General features: G+C 39.8%; 1 protein-coding gene across 7 annotated transcripts in view; it reads right to left on the bottom strand.

The window, feature by feature from the left end:
- The window catches only part of PANK1 (pantothenate kinase 1), a 112,044-nt gene that overhangs the window by 25,510 nt on the left and 73,542 nt on the right, over positions 1 to 12,992 (bottom strand). For 2 of the 7 annotated variants that reach the window (XM_061173222.1, XM_061173143.1), the window contains exon 2: positions 2,331 to 2,683. The exons of 4 other annotated variants lie outside the window; for them this stretch is intronic. In XM_061173222.1, coding sequence (XP_061029205.1) covers positions 2,331 to 2,666 — 336 coding nt within the window. In that variant the 5' untranslated portion in view covers positions 2,667 to 2,683. Of the gene's footprint in view, positions 1 to 2,330; positions 2,684 to 12,992 lie in introns of those variants that run through there. One more of the 7 variants, XM_061173439.1, reaches the window with a different exon arrangement.

Below are 12,992 nucleotides of genomic sequence, written 5' to 3'. Positions count from 1 at the left end.
GGGCCTTAGCACTTACTAACCCTAACTCTTCCCCATACCAGCCTGGTTTGCTCTATTTCTTCTTCGGGTTCCTACTCCAATGTTACCTCATCACACAAAGACCCGCCCAGCACTTCCTATCCCCCTTACCTATTTCTTTTCCCCACTTACTGCCATTTGATATACTCTATAATCACTTATTTGATTATTGACCATCTCCCTGCACTAGAATATAAGCTCCAGGAAGGCAGGGGCTTTGTTTTGTTCGTAACAGTACTTGTTGCATTGATAGAGTATGACAAATATTTGTTGAATGAGAATGAATGCTTAGGAAAGAGAATGATACAACCTATTCATCCTCACAAACTTTGGAAGGATCAGAGCATATCACTTACTGACAGACGGGCTACAGGAAGAGATCTGTCTTCAATTGTCTTCACTTTGGCCAAGACTGAGCATGGAAACAGAAGGCAGGCCATATAATACTTCCTTTTATAGATGGCCAGGCTGTTAGGCAAATACTCCAAACTTGCTCCCTGCACCAGTCTGTTCATTAGGCTCCAGAAGCCTCCTGAAGGAGCAGAGGCTTCTTTATCTTGGCTGTAATAAGATATGACCTTTCTCAGTTAAGAAACTTGAGAAACACACTTGCTCGTGGCCAACATAGATTGAGTAACTTTCTGGAATCCAGGGCATTACCCAAGAGGAGGGATGGAGACTTTGATGGAGCTTGCTTAAATGTCCCAGGTCACCTTGGTACACTTCAGGCTCCCTAGTGGAGATGGACACAGAGGACATCCTTGAGGGACCTGGGGAGCTCACAGCACTAGGGATGGGTCAGCATTTCCTGAATCAGAATTGAGCCGACACCCAGCTCTTACCTAGGGGACGGTATTTAGCGCCTCTTCATCTCTCTTTAGCTTTAGTTTCCTTATCCGCCTGAACACCTTACTGCCACTTTCTGAAAATGATGAAACCGAGGCCCACAGGAGGGACATGTCTTGCCCAGTCACCCAGCTAGTTAAATGCAGAAACAGCACTAGAATTCAGGATCAGTGCTTTTTCATTTATGAACTTGAACTTAATTTTCATGCCCCTGGATCTCAACTTTCTCAGTTTCAAAACACTTCAAGCATTGGGCCCCCTTAGTGGGAAAAAGATCCCATGGATCATTTAAGTAAATGGCAGTGTCAGATTCTGCTGGCAAAGGGAAAGGGGACACAAGAGGAAAAGCCAAAACCTGAATACAATCAATCTGACTTAATATAATGCTCTAGGGCTCTATTGTCAGCTCTTGTAGAAACTACTTATCAATGAGATAAATGATGTTACTTTTGATGATGCAAATAAAATTTGCAATTATAGCTTTATTAAGTACCATGAATAATGCATTGATTTATTAATTTATTCATTAATGATAAACTTTCTGGCAAGACTAATCCCCAAATCTTCCAACCCTTCCTTCTCCTATGTTCAATCACTACTGTTAATTTAATTTTCTTTATTTTCTCTATCTATTGTCTCTCTTTCTTCTCATTTGATTCCCTGTGAGATGAAGCTAGACAGTATAGAGATTATCTTGACTGTAGAAATGGGGAAACTGGAACACATAGGTGTTAGGAATTGCTTAGTAAAGAGAAAGTTAGGACTCCATGTCACTCATCCATATCTTCCACTTAGCCAACTGTGTCAAATCTAAATGAGCAACACTGCCAGTCAGGATATAGTACTATTCTTATTATGTAGAGCCATACTCCCTAGATCATATTCATCAATACAGGAATTCACCCCTAAATAATGTCAAAGATTTCATTTTTGCTTGTGAGCAAAACTTCTGAAGGACATTCATAAAACAAAAAAGATACAGAGCAAATGGGTAGAAAGAAGTAATCATTTTTAGTAAGATGTGTAGAAAGCCTTTCCTGCAGGCCTCAGTCTACGTATCTATGAAATGGGCACAATGATTATGTTTTTCATGAAACATAAGAGTCTGTGGAAAACTAAAATACTTCAGAAGGGGATTTACATCACCTTGTCTTTAGCATATTGTGCAGAAGTAATTGTAACAAAAATGATGAGGAGGACAGCCAATATTTATTGAGCACTAAGTGCCAGGTACATATTATCTCATTCAATCCTTCACGTAACAACCCTACGAGGCAGAAACTATTTTTATTCTCCTATAGATGAGGAAACTGAGGCACAGAGGGGTGAAGTAAGCTTGTCCAAAGTCCCAAGCCTAGTGGTCAGGTTCTTCCATAAGAGATGCCATGATCATGGGCATGGGAGAGGTTTTCTTTCTTTCTCTAAGAGGTGGTTTTGTTGTTTGCACGGGGGTAAAGCGGACCTACCGTTCTGAAGTCCTCTTCGAACTTAAAAGCCCCGCCTCCCGTGGCACAGAGAGTGGTGTGCAGGCTGGAGAAGTTCTTCTCGCTGCCCATCTGGATGAACCTGTGCATCGCGCAGCTGGGAAAGCGGATGAAATGCAGGTTCCCCTTCCGCCCACACATGGTCAAGTTTTTCAGTTCCAGGTGCACGTCTCGGATTCCGGTTTTCCCATAAGCCGTGTTAGAAGTCAAATACTTCCTGATGCTCTTCAGGTTCTCCACTTCCTCCTGCTCCTCTTCAGCTGTAATATCCTTCGGTTCAAAGTAGACCAATTTAACCAGCGTCCCACCGATATCCATGCCGAACCACGGGAACGCTAGCGGACAGAAAGACAGAGTGCCCTTGAATTCTGGACAAAGAAACGGGCCGTCTTTGAATAGTCAATAATGAAATGCAGTGGTGTTGCACCTCTAGCTGCATTTACCATGCAGTTTACCTGAATTCAACTATAGGTGCCTAAAAGAAGAGACAGGCGAGGAGAAATTCACACTTTAAGTGGTGTCCATGATTCTGCCTACATTTCATTCAGAATCGGCCTCGGAATCGAATATGAGATGAGAGTAAGATTCCCTAAGCCAGTCTCAATTCCCACGTGGTTCTCAGGGCTCCAGAATCTCACCAAATAGAGTTAACTCCAATACTTAAAGATACATATTTTGCATACACTCTGGCTCCCAAATGCTATTTTATCAGAATCTCAGCCAAAGAAACAGTGATCTGTTCTGATGCCAGAGGAAACGCTGGCTATGCTAAGTGTACCAAGAGATGGTATGTTGACCTCTACGCCTCACGGTGTCTTCCTAGCTCATTCTTCGATGATCATTTTTACAGCATTCAATTTTTGCCTTCATGAGCTGACTTTATATGACATGACTCCACTGCTTTAATCTACAGGATAAATAGGAAGGAGAAAGGAGAGTGGGCTGTGAGAGCTGAGGGGCACACATGATGATCCCTATGGCGACAGAATTCTCAAAAGAACAGCTCGAGCTACAACTCATTTCTTTCTTTATTAAGGAGAGATACTCTCTCCATCTCAAATGGCCCGCCCAGAAGTCCTCACCTCAGCCATGTGTCCTCTGCCACAGATTCTGATTTAATTCTGAGGGAGGATCTAGGCATGAGCTTTTTTTTTTTTTTTACGTTCCCCAGAGGTTTCAACTTGCAGGCTTGCAAACTGCTAAGCCATAAGAACCATGACCACTGAGAGTCAAGCCCACAAATAAGCATAGCTCCTGACCTGGTCTGCAACACAAAGGCATGTTTTGTGTTATATTTTTATATATAAATATATATTTATATTTAATCTGCTGGAGAGGCTTATCTATGACAAAATGAATTTCCATCGTAATTATTTTTATTATTATTAAGAGAACGGGCTGAGCTCCCTGAACAGGCTGACTTTATTTAGAGGCAACCTGGAAAGTTAACGCTGGGCTGTCATATGCTCTGTAATGAACACAGGGCAAACCCAAGTGGGAATCCAAAATTTGGAGTCTCCCTTTTCATCTTCCTCAGCAGACTCCATGGGCTAAAGCTGAAACTTCTATTAAGACTGAGTTTAAAGACTCAAGAAGTAAAAGTGGCTTCTTTCAAAAAGCTTATTTCATTCAGCCCTAGAGAACATCCATTTGAGCCCTGGTCAAACTGTGCACATTACACCTAGAGATTACATTGCCAAGAACATACCTGGGACCTAGAGGGCTTCTTTTTTCTAGGCAGCTCCACTATTTAGCTCTCTTCATGGGTACACTGGGGAGGGAGGAGGAAGGAGTACATAGAAGGAAGCCATCCCTGAACAGAATCTTCTCTCTTGTGCTTCCCTGTTGTCATTTTAGCTGTGACACAAGTCAGCTGCTCCACACTTAGTAAGCAGTAACTCTAATGGTATAGAAAAATAAAACCTCAAACTCCCAAAAAGATTAAGAACAGCAAATTCCACTGACAAAACCAAGTTAACAAATGTCCTATTATCTTTGCAGAAGTTTGCAAAGCAAATCCCACACAGCCCCAGTGTAGGGTGGGAAGCTTGCTTATCCTAGCAGGAGAGAATAGAAAACTGGAAACAGTTCATCCCTATCTCACAGATGACATTTCTTGGTCCATTCTCTAAAAATTACTGTCAGCATGGCCCACAGTGTAGGTAATAGGTAAATCCCTGATTTAGAATTCAGACCAATTGCTTCCCAGAAGCAGCAGCCAGTAACTAGCTCACATTAACTCCCTCCACCTCCCTGGATCTCAATTTCCTTATCTGTGAAAGGAGTGGACTGCATAAGAATGGCCTCCAGTTCCCTCCCTCCCATAAACTTTCCATGGATTTTTTAAGAAACACACACAAAAAATCGCAACTACCCCTAATCACACAGGCCATCCAGAGCCCTAGTTTTAAACCCCACTGAAATAAGCTATAGTACGTCAACAGGTGCCCAGGCTATGCAATTGGGGTTGCAGGTGTAGTCCATTCTCATCAAAGTAGGAAAGACACGTACTACTGGATAGGATGGGGGAAGGGTATTCTGGAACATTGCTAGGATAACTATTTTTGAAAGACAACAACATCTATTAAACATCTAGCAACATCTATTAAAATTAAAAGTACACATACATTTTAAATGCAGTTAATCCCTCTCCTGGACCATATTAGAAAAAGGACCAGTATTCAAGGATGGGTATAAGGAAGTTCACTGCACCCCTTACAGTGGCCAAATTTAAGAAAAACAAAAAAGCAAAATCAAAACAAATTGGAAACAACGTGCATGCCCTTTAACAGAGAAACTTCAATAAAGTATGACTTCCAAACCATGGAATATTAGGCAGACATTAAAAAGAATGAATGAGATCTATACTAACTGCCTAGAGAGATACACCCCCAATCTTCTGTTAATGAGAAAAGCAAGAGATACCTAGAAGTGTAAATAATTTATTAACGTCATCTGGTTTGAAAAAAAAGTAGGGGAGGAAGGGAGGAAAGAAAGGAGGAAGGGAGGGATGAAGGACAGCAGGCAGGCAGGTGGAAAGAAGACCCTTAAGTGTTTATGATTTTATGGGCCCACAGGAAGGTACAGAGGGCCACCCCTTCAAGTTGTTAATATTGTTAGAGGGTGGCAGGATAAGCAGGTTTTATAGGTAGAGGTTAGAAGCCAGGGGAAAGGATGAGAAAATTCTATACTTAGGACTTCCAGTATATAAAGAAGTAAAAAAATAAGAATTCAGTGATAACGGAAAATAGGAGACACCTTAGCACAGAATGGACAGAGTAAGTTGTGTGTAACCCAGAAAAGCCCCTACATGGCCTTTATTTGGTTGGATATTGTTAAGTACAGGAAACTGAAAAGAGGTCTCACTTTTTAAAATGCGTCAGGGGACAGCTAAGCATTTTATAAGTTATTTACGATTCCAGTTTCTTCTTCCTGCTTTACCTCCTGCGCAGTTTTGAGCCATTTCAAAGCTTTTGTTAGCAACTCAGCAAAACAGAGGGGAAAAGTGTAGAGTTTTGGAAATTCAGTTAAATGTCATATCAGCAGTTTGGGTTAAGGTAAAAGGGAGCAAGGATTGGAAAACTATAGTTTGAATGGCCATAGAAATTGCTTTCACTTACCTATATTCATTTCTTACCTTCATGAAAAATTAAATGCTCTTCTATTCACATTTTAATGCTTTTACAGGACACTGTCATATTTTAAATGTTCAGTTTTATTTATCTTCCTGATATCAAGGTCTACCTAAACTACACTTCCCATATACAAGCTGTGGATGGAGATAGAAGAGAAGGGGAAAGAAGAAATCCCAATGCAGCTATAATCCATGACTCATGTTTTCTTTAATCCAGGGTATGCAGATGCTTTTGATAAATTCAGCTGAACCACGAAGAGCCTGTTCTGTGTTGGCCAGAACTGATGCTCGTTCTAGATACAGAATGTCTGCATTCACCCTTTACTCCTCCCTTTTAAACCCAGATGCCTTTTTTAGTTCAGAAGTCTCTAGATCAAGAGGACCCACATCCAGAGTGGATGTCAAAATGACCCCCTAATGTAGTGCCAACTGTGCGTCATCCAGATGCTGTGACTGGGTGCGACTGCGGGGTTCTCTGCTTTGGGGAGGGGATGAGTATTTCACCTGCAGGAGGCACAGCGAGCCAAATATCTGGTAATCAGAAGAGCAAACTGTGGTCGTCACTAGCGCTGCTGCTTCCCTTCCTTCCTGGCCCGTGGGGTCAGACTGCAGTTCCGGGCCATTTTTGAACGGAGCTGGGCAATGTGCTTAATCTGGACAGTGCATTAGGAATGGAAATGGTGTGTGTCACTTTCAGGCAAGAGCACTGACGGCTCGTGTCAGACCTTGCAGAACGCTTTCTCTGTTACCGTCACCACCAAAATTCAAGATAATGATTGCTCCATCGGCCAGGATGCAGAGTCAAGACGAGCCAGATTGGAACCCCAGCTGCCCATCAATGAACTTACAGGATGAAGGAGAAATAAACCTTTGTTGTTTTAAGGTACTGAGATTTGGAGGTTGTTACCGCAGGATGATCTTGCCTGTCCTGACTAGTATACTTTCCATCAAAATCTCTGGCTGGTTTTTTTCCCTGGAACTTTCCCTCTCCTGCAGAACCAGATCCAGGGACTGCCAGTATCGCTGATAAACATGTGGTAGCTGAGTGTGAATAAAAGGGTACGTAGGCTCTGTTGCATTTATCTGTGTAAAAATTTCTGGAAACACAAACCTGAATTGGCAATCTGATAGTAGTTAAAACCCTGAAATGAATCTGTGTTCTACATAGTGTGGTGAAAATATTTTAAAATTTTATTGGTAGTCAATGGCTTTAAGACAAAGTCTGTTTCTTAAAGACCTTTTCAGAACACTAGAATAGTCTCTGAGGGGCACTTAAATATATATAACATCTTTACTGGAGTATAATTGCTTTACAGTGAGGGACACTTATGCTTCTTGCAGTACATTTCAAGGGTTACACAGTGAATTCTAAATAGCATAAATGAGTAAAGACTGAGAAAAAACCAAAACCAAAATCAAAAACAAAACAACCACACACAAACAGAGAGAAAAGGTTTCCTACCAGTCAAGGAAACAATCTTAAAGAGCTAAGGGAGCCTGACATGAGAAAATCTACCTCCTCTCAAACAACCAGCCACAGAGCTTTAGGGTGTTCCTGGTGAGGCAAGTTCCCCTACCATTGGTATGTCTTCCTGTGTGTAAAGTAGGTGCCCAGCGCTCAAGATTAGCTCCTCTGTGCACGGGTCTGATTCAGAAACCTGCTGCTGTCATGGACAGTTCTCCCTAGGTTCACCAAGTTGAAATTTGTTATAATAGTTGTGAACAGGGAGCAAAAGGACTGAATTTCTCTCCCCACTATTTGTTAGTAGGTTTGTTAAGCAAACTAATAAATAGGTGGAAAAGATGTTTGAAGATGATGCGTGATCAACAGAGAAAAGAGACTTTTCAAGCACGTTGGAGATATTTTTATACTACGTGAATACTGACTATGTTCAAGTTGCCTAAGGATCTCTGCAAGTTAAAAACAACCACAACAACTTTAACTTAGATCCAAGTGTGTAATACAAACTGTATTTCTTTAAAAATTTCCTGAGCGCTAGCCTTCCCTTCACTATGTCTAAATTTGGTTGATAGTATAATGAAATTCTTTGCTAATATATTCATAGAAACATTGACCTTTAAGAGGTAGAAGGGACCTTTGGTGGAGTCCAACACCCTGTTTACAGATAAGAAGATCAAGGTTTAGAAAGATCAAGGAATTACCCAAGGTCAGTCACAGTAGGTAACAGAACCTATTTTTAGTTTCATGAGCAACAAATTCCCCATTTCGCTCGGCTAGTCTGAGTTGTCTGTCACTTGCAAGAGATAGAATGATTGTGGGCAAGTTTCTTTCTTGAGCCATTTACTAATCTGTAAGATGGAGGTAGACTAACCCAACTAACTAAAGTTCTGTCTGGTTCTCATATTCTATCATCCTAAATACACACACACAAAGTCCTCCAAAACCATGCTTTTAACAGCATAAAACGTAACAGTTGAGACCCTAAGAACTATTTAAGGACCTTGAAGAAAATGGTAAATGTAAAATTTAATAAAAGGGTTTCCATAACATTGTGAAGAAACCCATAATTACTGCACACAGAGCAATCTGCTAAACATTAAATACTCTTATGCAAAGAAACCTGAATCATGGTTTCTTTCAAATTAATGCATACCAGATTTCTTTAGTTTATATTTTAGTCACATGGCAAGGATACAAGAACACAAGCGCTTACAGAGTACTAATGGGAATATAAACTGTTGCAATCCTTCCTCTGGACTATTTGGAAATATACATCAAAAAGTTCCAGATTCCTATGCCCTTTGATACATTAGTTCCACTTTACCCTAAAGAAATAATTATGCATGCATTTAAAAATTTATCTTACAAAAATCATTAAAGTTTTACTACTAATAACGAGGATGTGAAATTTAATGTCCAAAAATAGAAGGCTGGTTAAATAAATGATTATCCACTAACACAAAGGAACAATACATCACCATTAAAATCATTTTGTAGGATGGCAATTAATGATGTAAGGAGAATGTTCACCATATATTGTTAGGTGAAAAGTGTGGGTGATTAAATGGTACATTTTGTACGATTACAATTTTGTATAAAAATTAAACAGCTATTGTTCGCAGAACACAAGACTAGAAACTTCAGGCCAAAATGTTAACAAGCATTATGTATAGTGGATTAAGGTTTTTTTCTTCTTCTGGCTTTGCAGATATGATGTTTTTCAATTTTTTACAGTCAATATGTTGAATCTTCATAATCAGAGTTATTTTAGAATTCTCAATCAAAAACTTCTCTGTAATGATGCAAAAGAAAAAAAACTGTTTTAATTTTGCTTCAGTGAGCAGAGAGCAGATCTGTGGTCTTGCCCATGAAAAAAAGTATGCCTGCATTCCTCATCTCAACAGTTCCTTCCTTTCTCAAGCAATATTCTGCCCATCTCAAGCCTGTTACCGAAATCCAAGATGGCAATATAAAGAAGATGTGGTACATATATACAATGGCATACTACTCAGTCATAAAAAAAGAATTAAATTTTGCCATTTGCAACAACATGGATGGACTTGGAGGGTATTATGCTTAGTGAAATAAGTAAAACAGAGAAAGACAAATACTGTATGCTATCATATGTGGAATCTAAAAAATAAAACAAACTAGTGAATATAACAAAAAAGAAACAGACTCACAGATATAGAGGACAAACTAGTGGTTACCAGTGGGGAGAGGGAAGGGGAGAGGGGCAAGACAGGGCTAGGGAAGTGAAAGGTACAAACTATTAGGTACAAAATAAGCTACAAGGATATATTGTACAACACATGGAATATAGCCAAGATCTTGTAATAACTATAAATGGACTATAATCTTTAAAAATTGTGAATCACTATATTGTACACCTGCAACTTATATAATATTGTACAGCAACTATACTTCAATTTTAAAAGTTAAAAAAAAAAAAAAAAAAAGAATGACAGGGGAAGCCTGACACCCAAGAGCAGAGTCCTTTAGCCAGTTAGATGCTTGACATCACCAGGGCTCCTTCAGGTAGGAAGAGACCTGAATTACTCCCTTATTGTCAAGGCAAAACCTGTATGTTAAACTTGGCAATTCAAAACACAGTTAAGGAAGCACAGGTATGTTTGTGGGAATGGATCACCATGGGAAAGGCTACATACCCCCGTGTGACAGTAACCCTTCTTCCACTGACACAGCCTCAGATGCCCATCAACTTTCTCCCTCTCACCCGGACAAGGGTGGGAACAAAAGGGCTGACCATAGTCTCACGTGAGAAAGAGCAAAAGGACAGTGAGGATTCCTTTCAGAACTCCCGAGACAAGTAGAAGTATCATCACATCAGCCTCCAGAACTAACTTCTGGATTTCACCACCTCTGCCATGCAGGCCCAAATTAACTGTTAGGCACAATAGGCTCGGTGCCTATAGTATTTTTAAGCCATCACGAAAATATTGCAATTTCTTTTAAAATCACAAGAAAATATATGAATTTTCAGGTCAAAGAAAATGTTGTAATACATCTTATCAACACATCCATCTTTATATCAAAAGAGTCATAAAATACAATTTTTATTTTTTATGGAGCAAGGGGCCCGCAAAGGCAAAAGTGCCTGAGGTCTATGAAAGTTAGGCTGTTTATATTTTGCTCTACACCCAACCCCAGGTTAGAAATGACAATATGCGACCAGATTTGTGTGTGCAATTTGAACTGGATCTCTACGATTTGTTTACAATTGTATTTCCTGAAAGCAACTTCCATTTTAGTATTTTATGCAACTAAACTTTAAAGTCAAATGTTTTAATTATCTTTATTTTTTAAAACTGGCTGTATTCAACCACAATGTTTCTCAAATTTGCCTCATCATAAAAACCATCAGAGGCACTTGTTAAAAATATAGACTCCCTGGGACTTCCCTGGCGGTCCAAAAGACTCTGCACTTCCACTGCAGTGGGTGTGGGTTGATCCCTGGTCGGGGAAATAAGATCCCACATGCCGTGAGGTGTGGCCAAAACGTTAAAAAACAAAACAAAACAAAGATTCCTAGGCCACTGCCTGGAGAGCTCAAAGCAGTGGGACTGGAGAAATTGTTTTCAAAGAGGGGCCCCTGGAATTCTCACAGGTCAAGCTCAAAACCACAGTTCTAGCTGAATCGCAATGAATGCTCTAAGTAGCTGGACCACTATTTGAAAGTGACAGAGTTTGAATGAGCTGCCTTTGCTCCTAACTGCCAGGGAACTCAGGCTGCCAGCTGAGGGCAATGCACGGTAATGACCCAGCTGACTCCCCATTCCCAGGAGGGACTTGGAAACAACTTATCACTTGTTAATGAAATTATTTCTCGGCAATTTATAACATGAGTGCCACAGGCGATTTTCACATCTTAAATACAGCTTCTAAAGTTTCCAGTTATCATTCATCTGGGACTAAACCCCACGGATATGGGTCTAGAAATGTTCCATATATAATTAAATTTCATCCATGTGCTCTTCTCTCCCAGTGACTCCCATTTTTTAAGAATTTAATTTAATTAATTTATTTTTTACGCAGCAGGTTCTTATTAGTTATCTATTTTATACATATTAGTGTATATATGTCAATCCCAATCTCCCAATTCATCCCACCACCCTCTCCCCCCACTTTCCCCCCTTGGTGTCCATACGTTTGTTTTCTACATCTGTGTCTCTATTTCTGCCTTGTAAACTGGTTCATCTGTACCATTGTTCTAGATTCCACATATATGCGTTAACATATGATATTTGTTTTTCCCTTTCTGACTTACTTCATTCTGTATGATAGTCTCTAAGTCCATCCATGTCTCTACAAATGACCCAATTTCGTTACTTTTTATGGCTAATATTCCATCGTATATACGTGCCACATCTTCTTTATCCATTCATCTGTCAACGGGCATTTAGGTTGCTTCCATGTCCTGGCTATTGTAAATAATGCTGCAATGAACATTGGGGTGCAAGTGTCTTTCTGAATTATGGTTTTCTCTGGGTATATGCCCAGTAATGGGATTGCTGGGTCATATGGTAGTTCTATTTTTAGTTTTTTACGGAACCTCCATACTGTTCTCCATAGTGGCTGTATCAATTTACATTCCCACCTATAGTGCAAGAGGGTTCCCTTTTCTCCACACCCTCTCCAGCTTTGGTGTTTGTAGATTTTCTGATGATGCCCATTCTAACTGGTGTGAGGTGATACCTCATTGTACTTCTGGTTTGCATTTCTCTAATAATTAGTGATGTTGAGCAGCTTTTCATGTGCCTCTTGGGCATCTGTATGTCTTCTATGGATAGATGTCTATTTAGGTCTTCTGCCCATTTTTTGATTGGGTTGTTTGTTTTTTTAATATTGAGCTGCATAAGCTGTTCATATATTTTGGAGATTAATCCTTTGTCCATTGATCTGTTTGCAAATATTTTCTCCCATTCTAAGGGTTGTCTTTTCGTTTTGTTTATACTTTCCTTTGCTGTGCAAAAACTTTTAAGTTTCATTAGGTCCCATTTGTTTATTTTTGTTTTTATTTCCCTTACTCTAGTAGGTGGGTCAAAAAGATCTTGCTGTGATTTATGTCAAAGAGTGTTCTTCCTATGTTTTCCTCTAAGAGTTTTATAGTGTCTGGTCTTACATTTAGGTCTTTAATCCATTTTGAGTTTATTTTTGTGTATGGTGTTGTTAGGGACTAATTTCATTCTTTTATATGTAGCTGTCCAGTTTTCCCAGCACCACGTATGAAGAGACTATCTTTTCTCCATTGTATATCCTTGCCTCCTTTATCATAGATTAGTTGACCATAGGTGCGTGGGTTTACCTCTGGGCTTTCTATCCTGTTCCATTGATCTATATTTCTGTTTTTGTGCCAATGCCATATTGTCTTCATTACTGTAGCTTTGAAGTCAGGGAGTCTGATTCCTCCAGCTCCGCTTTTTTCCCTCAAGACTGCTTTGGCTATTCGGTGTCTTTTGTGTCTCCATAGAAATTTTAAGTTTTTTTGTTCTAGTTCTATAAAAAATGTCACTGGTAATTTGATAGG

This window comes from Eubalaena glacialis, chromosome 1 (genome assembly GCF_028564815.1).
Source record: "Eubalaena glacialis isolate mEubGla1 chromosome 1, mEubGla1.1.hap2.+ XY, whole genome shotgun sequence".
NCBI lineage: Eukaryota > Metazoa > Chordata > Mammalia > Artiodactyla > Balaenidae > Eubalaena > Eubalaena glacialis.
The sequence above is the reverse complement of the archived record's forward strand: the minus strand, read 5'-3'. Positions and strand labels throughout refer to the sequence as shown.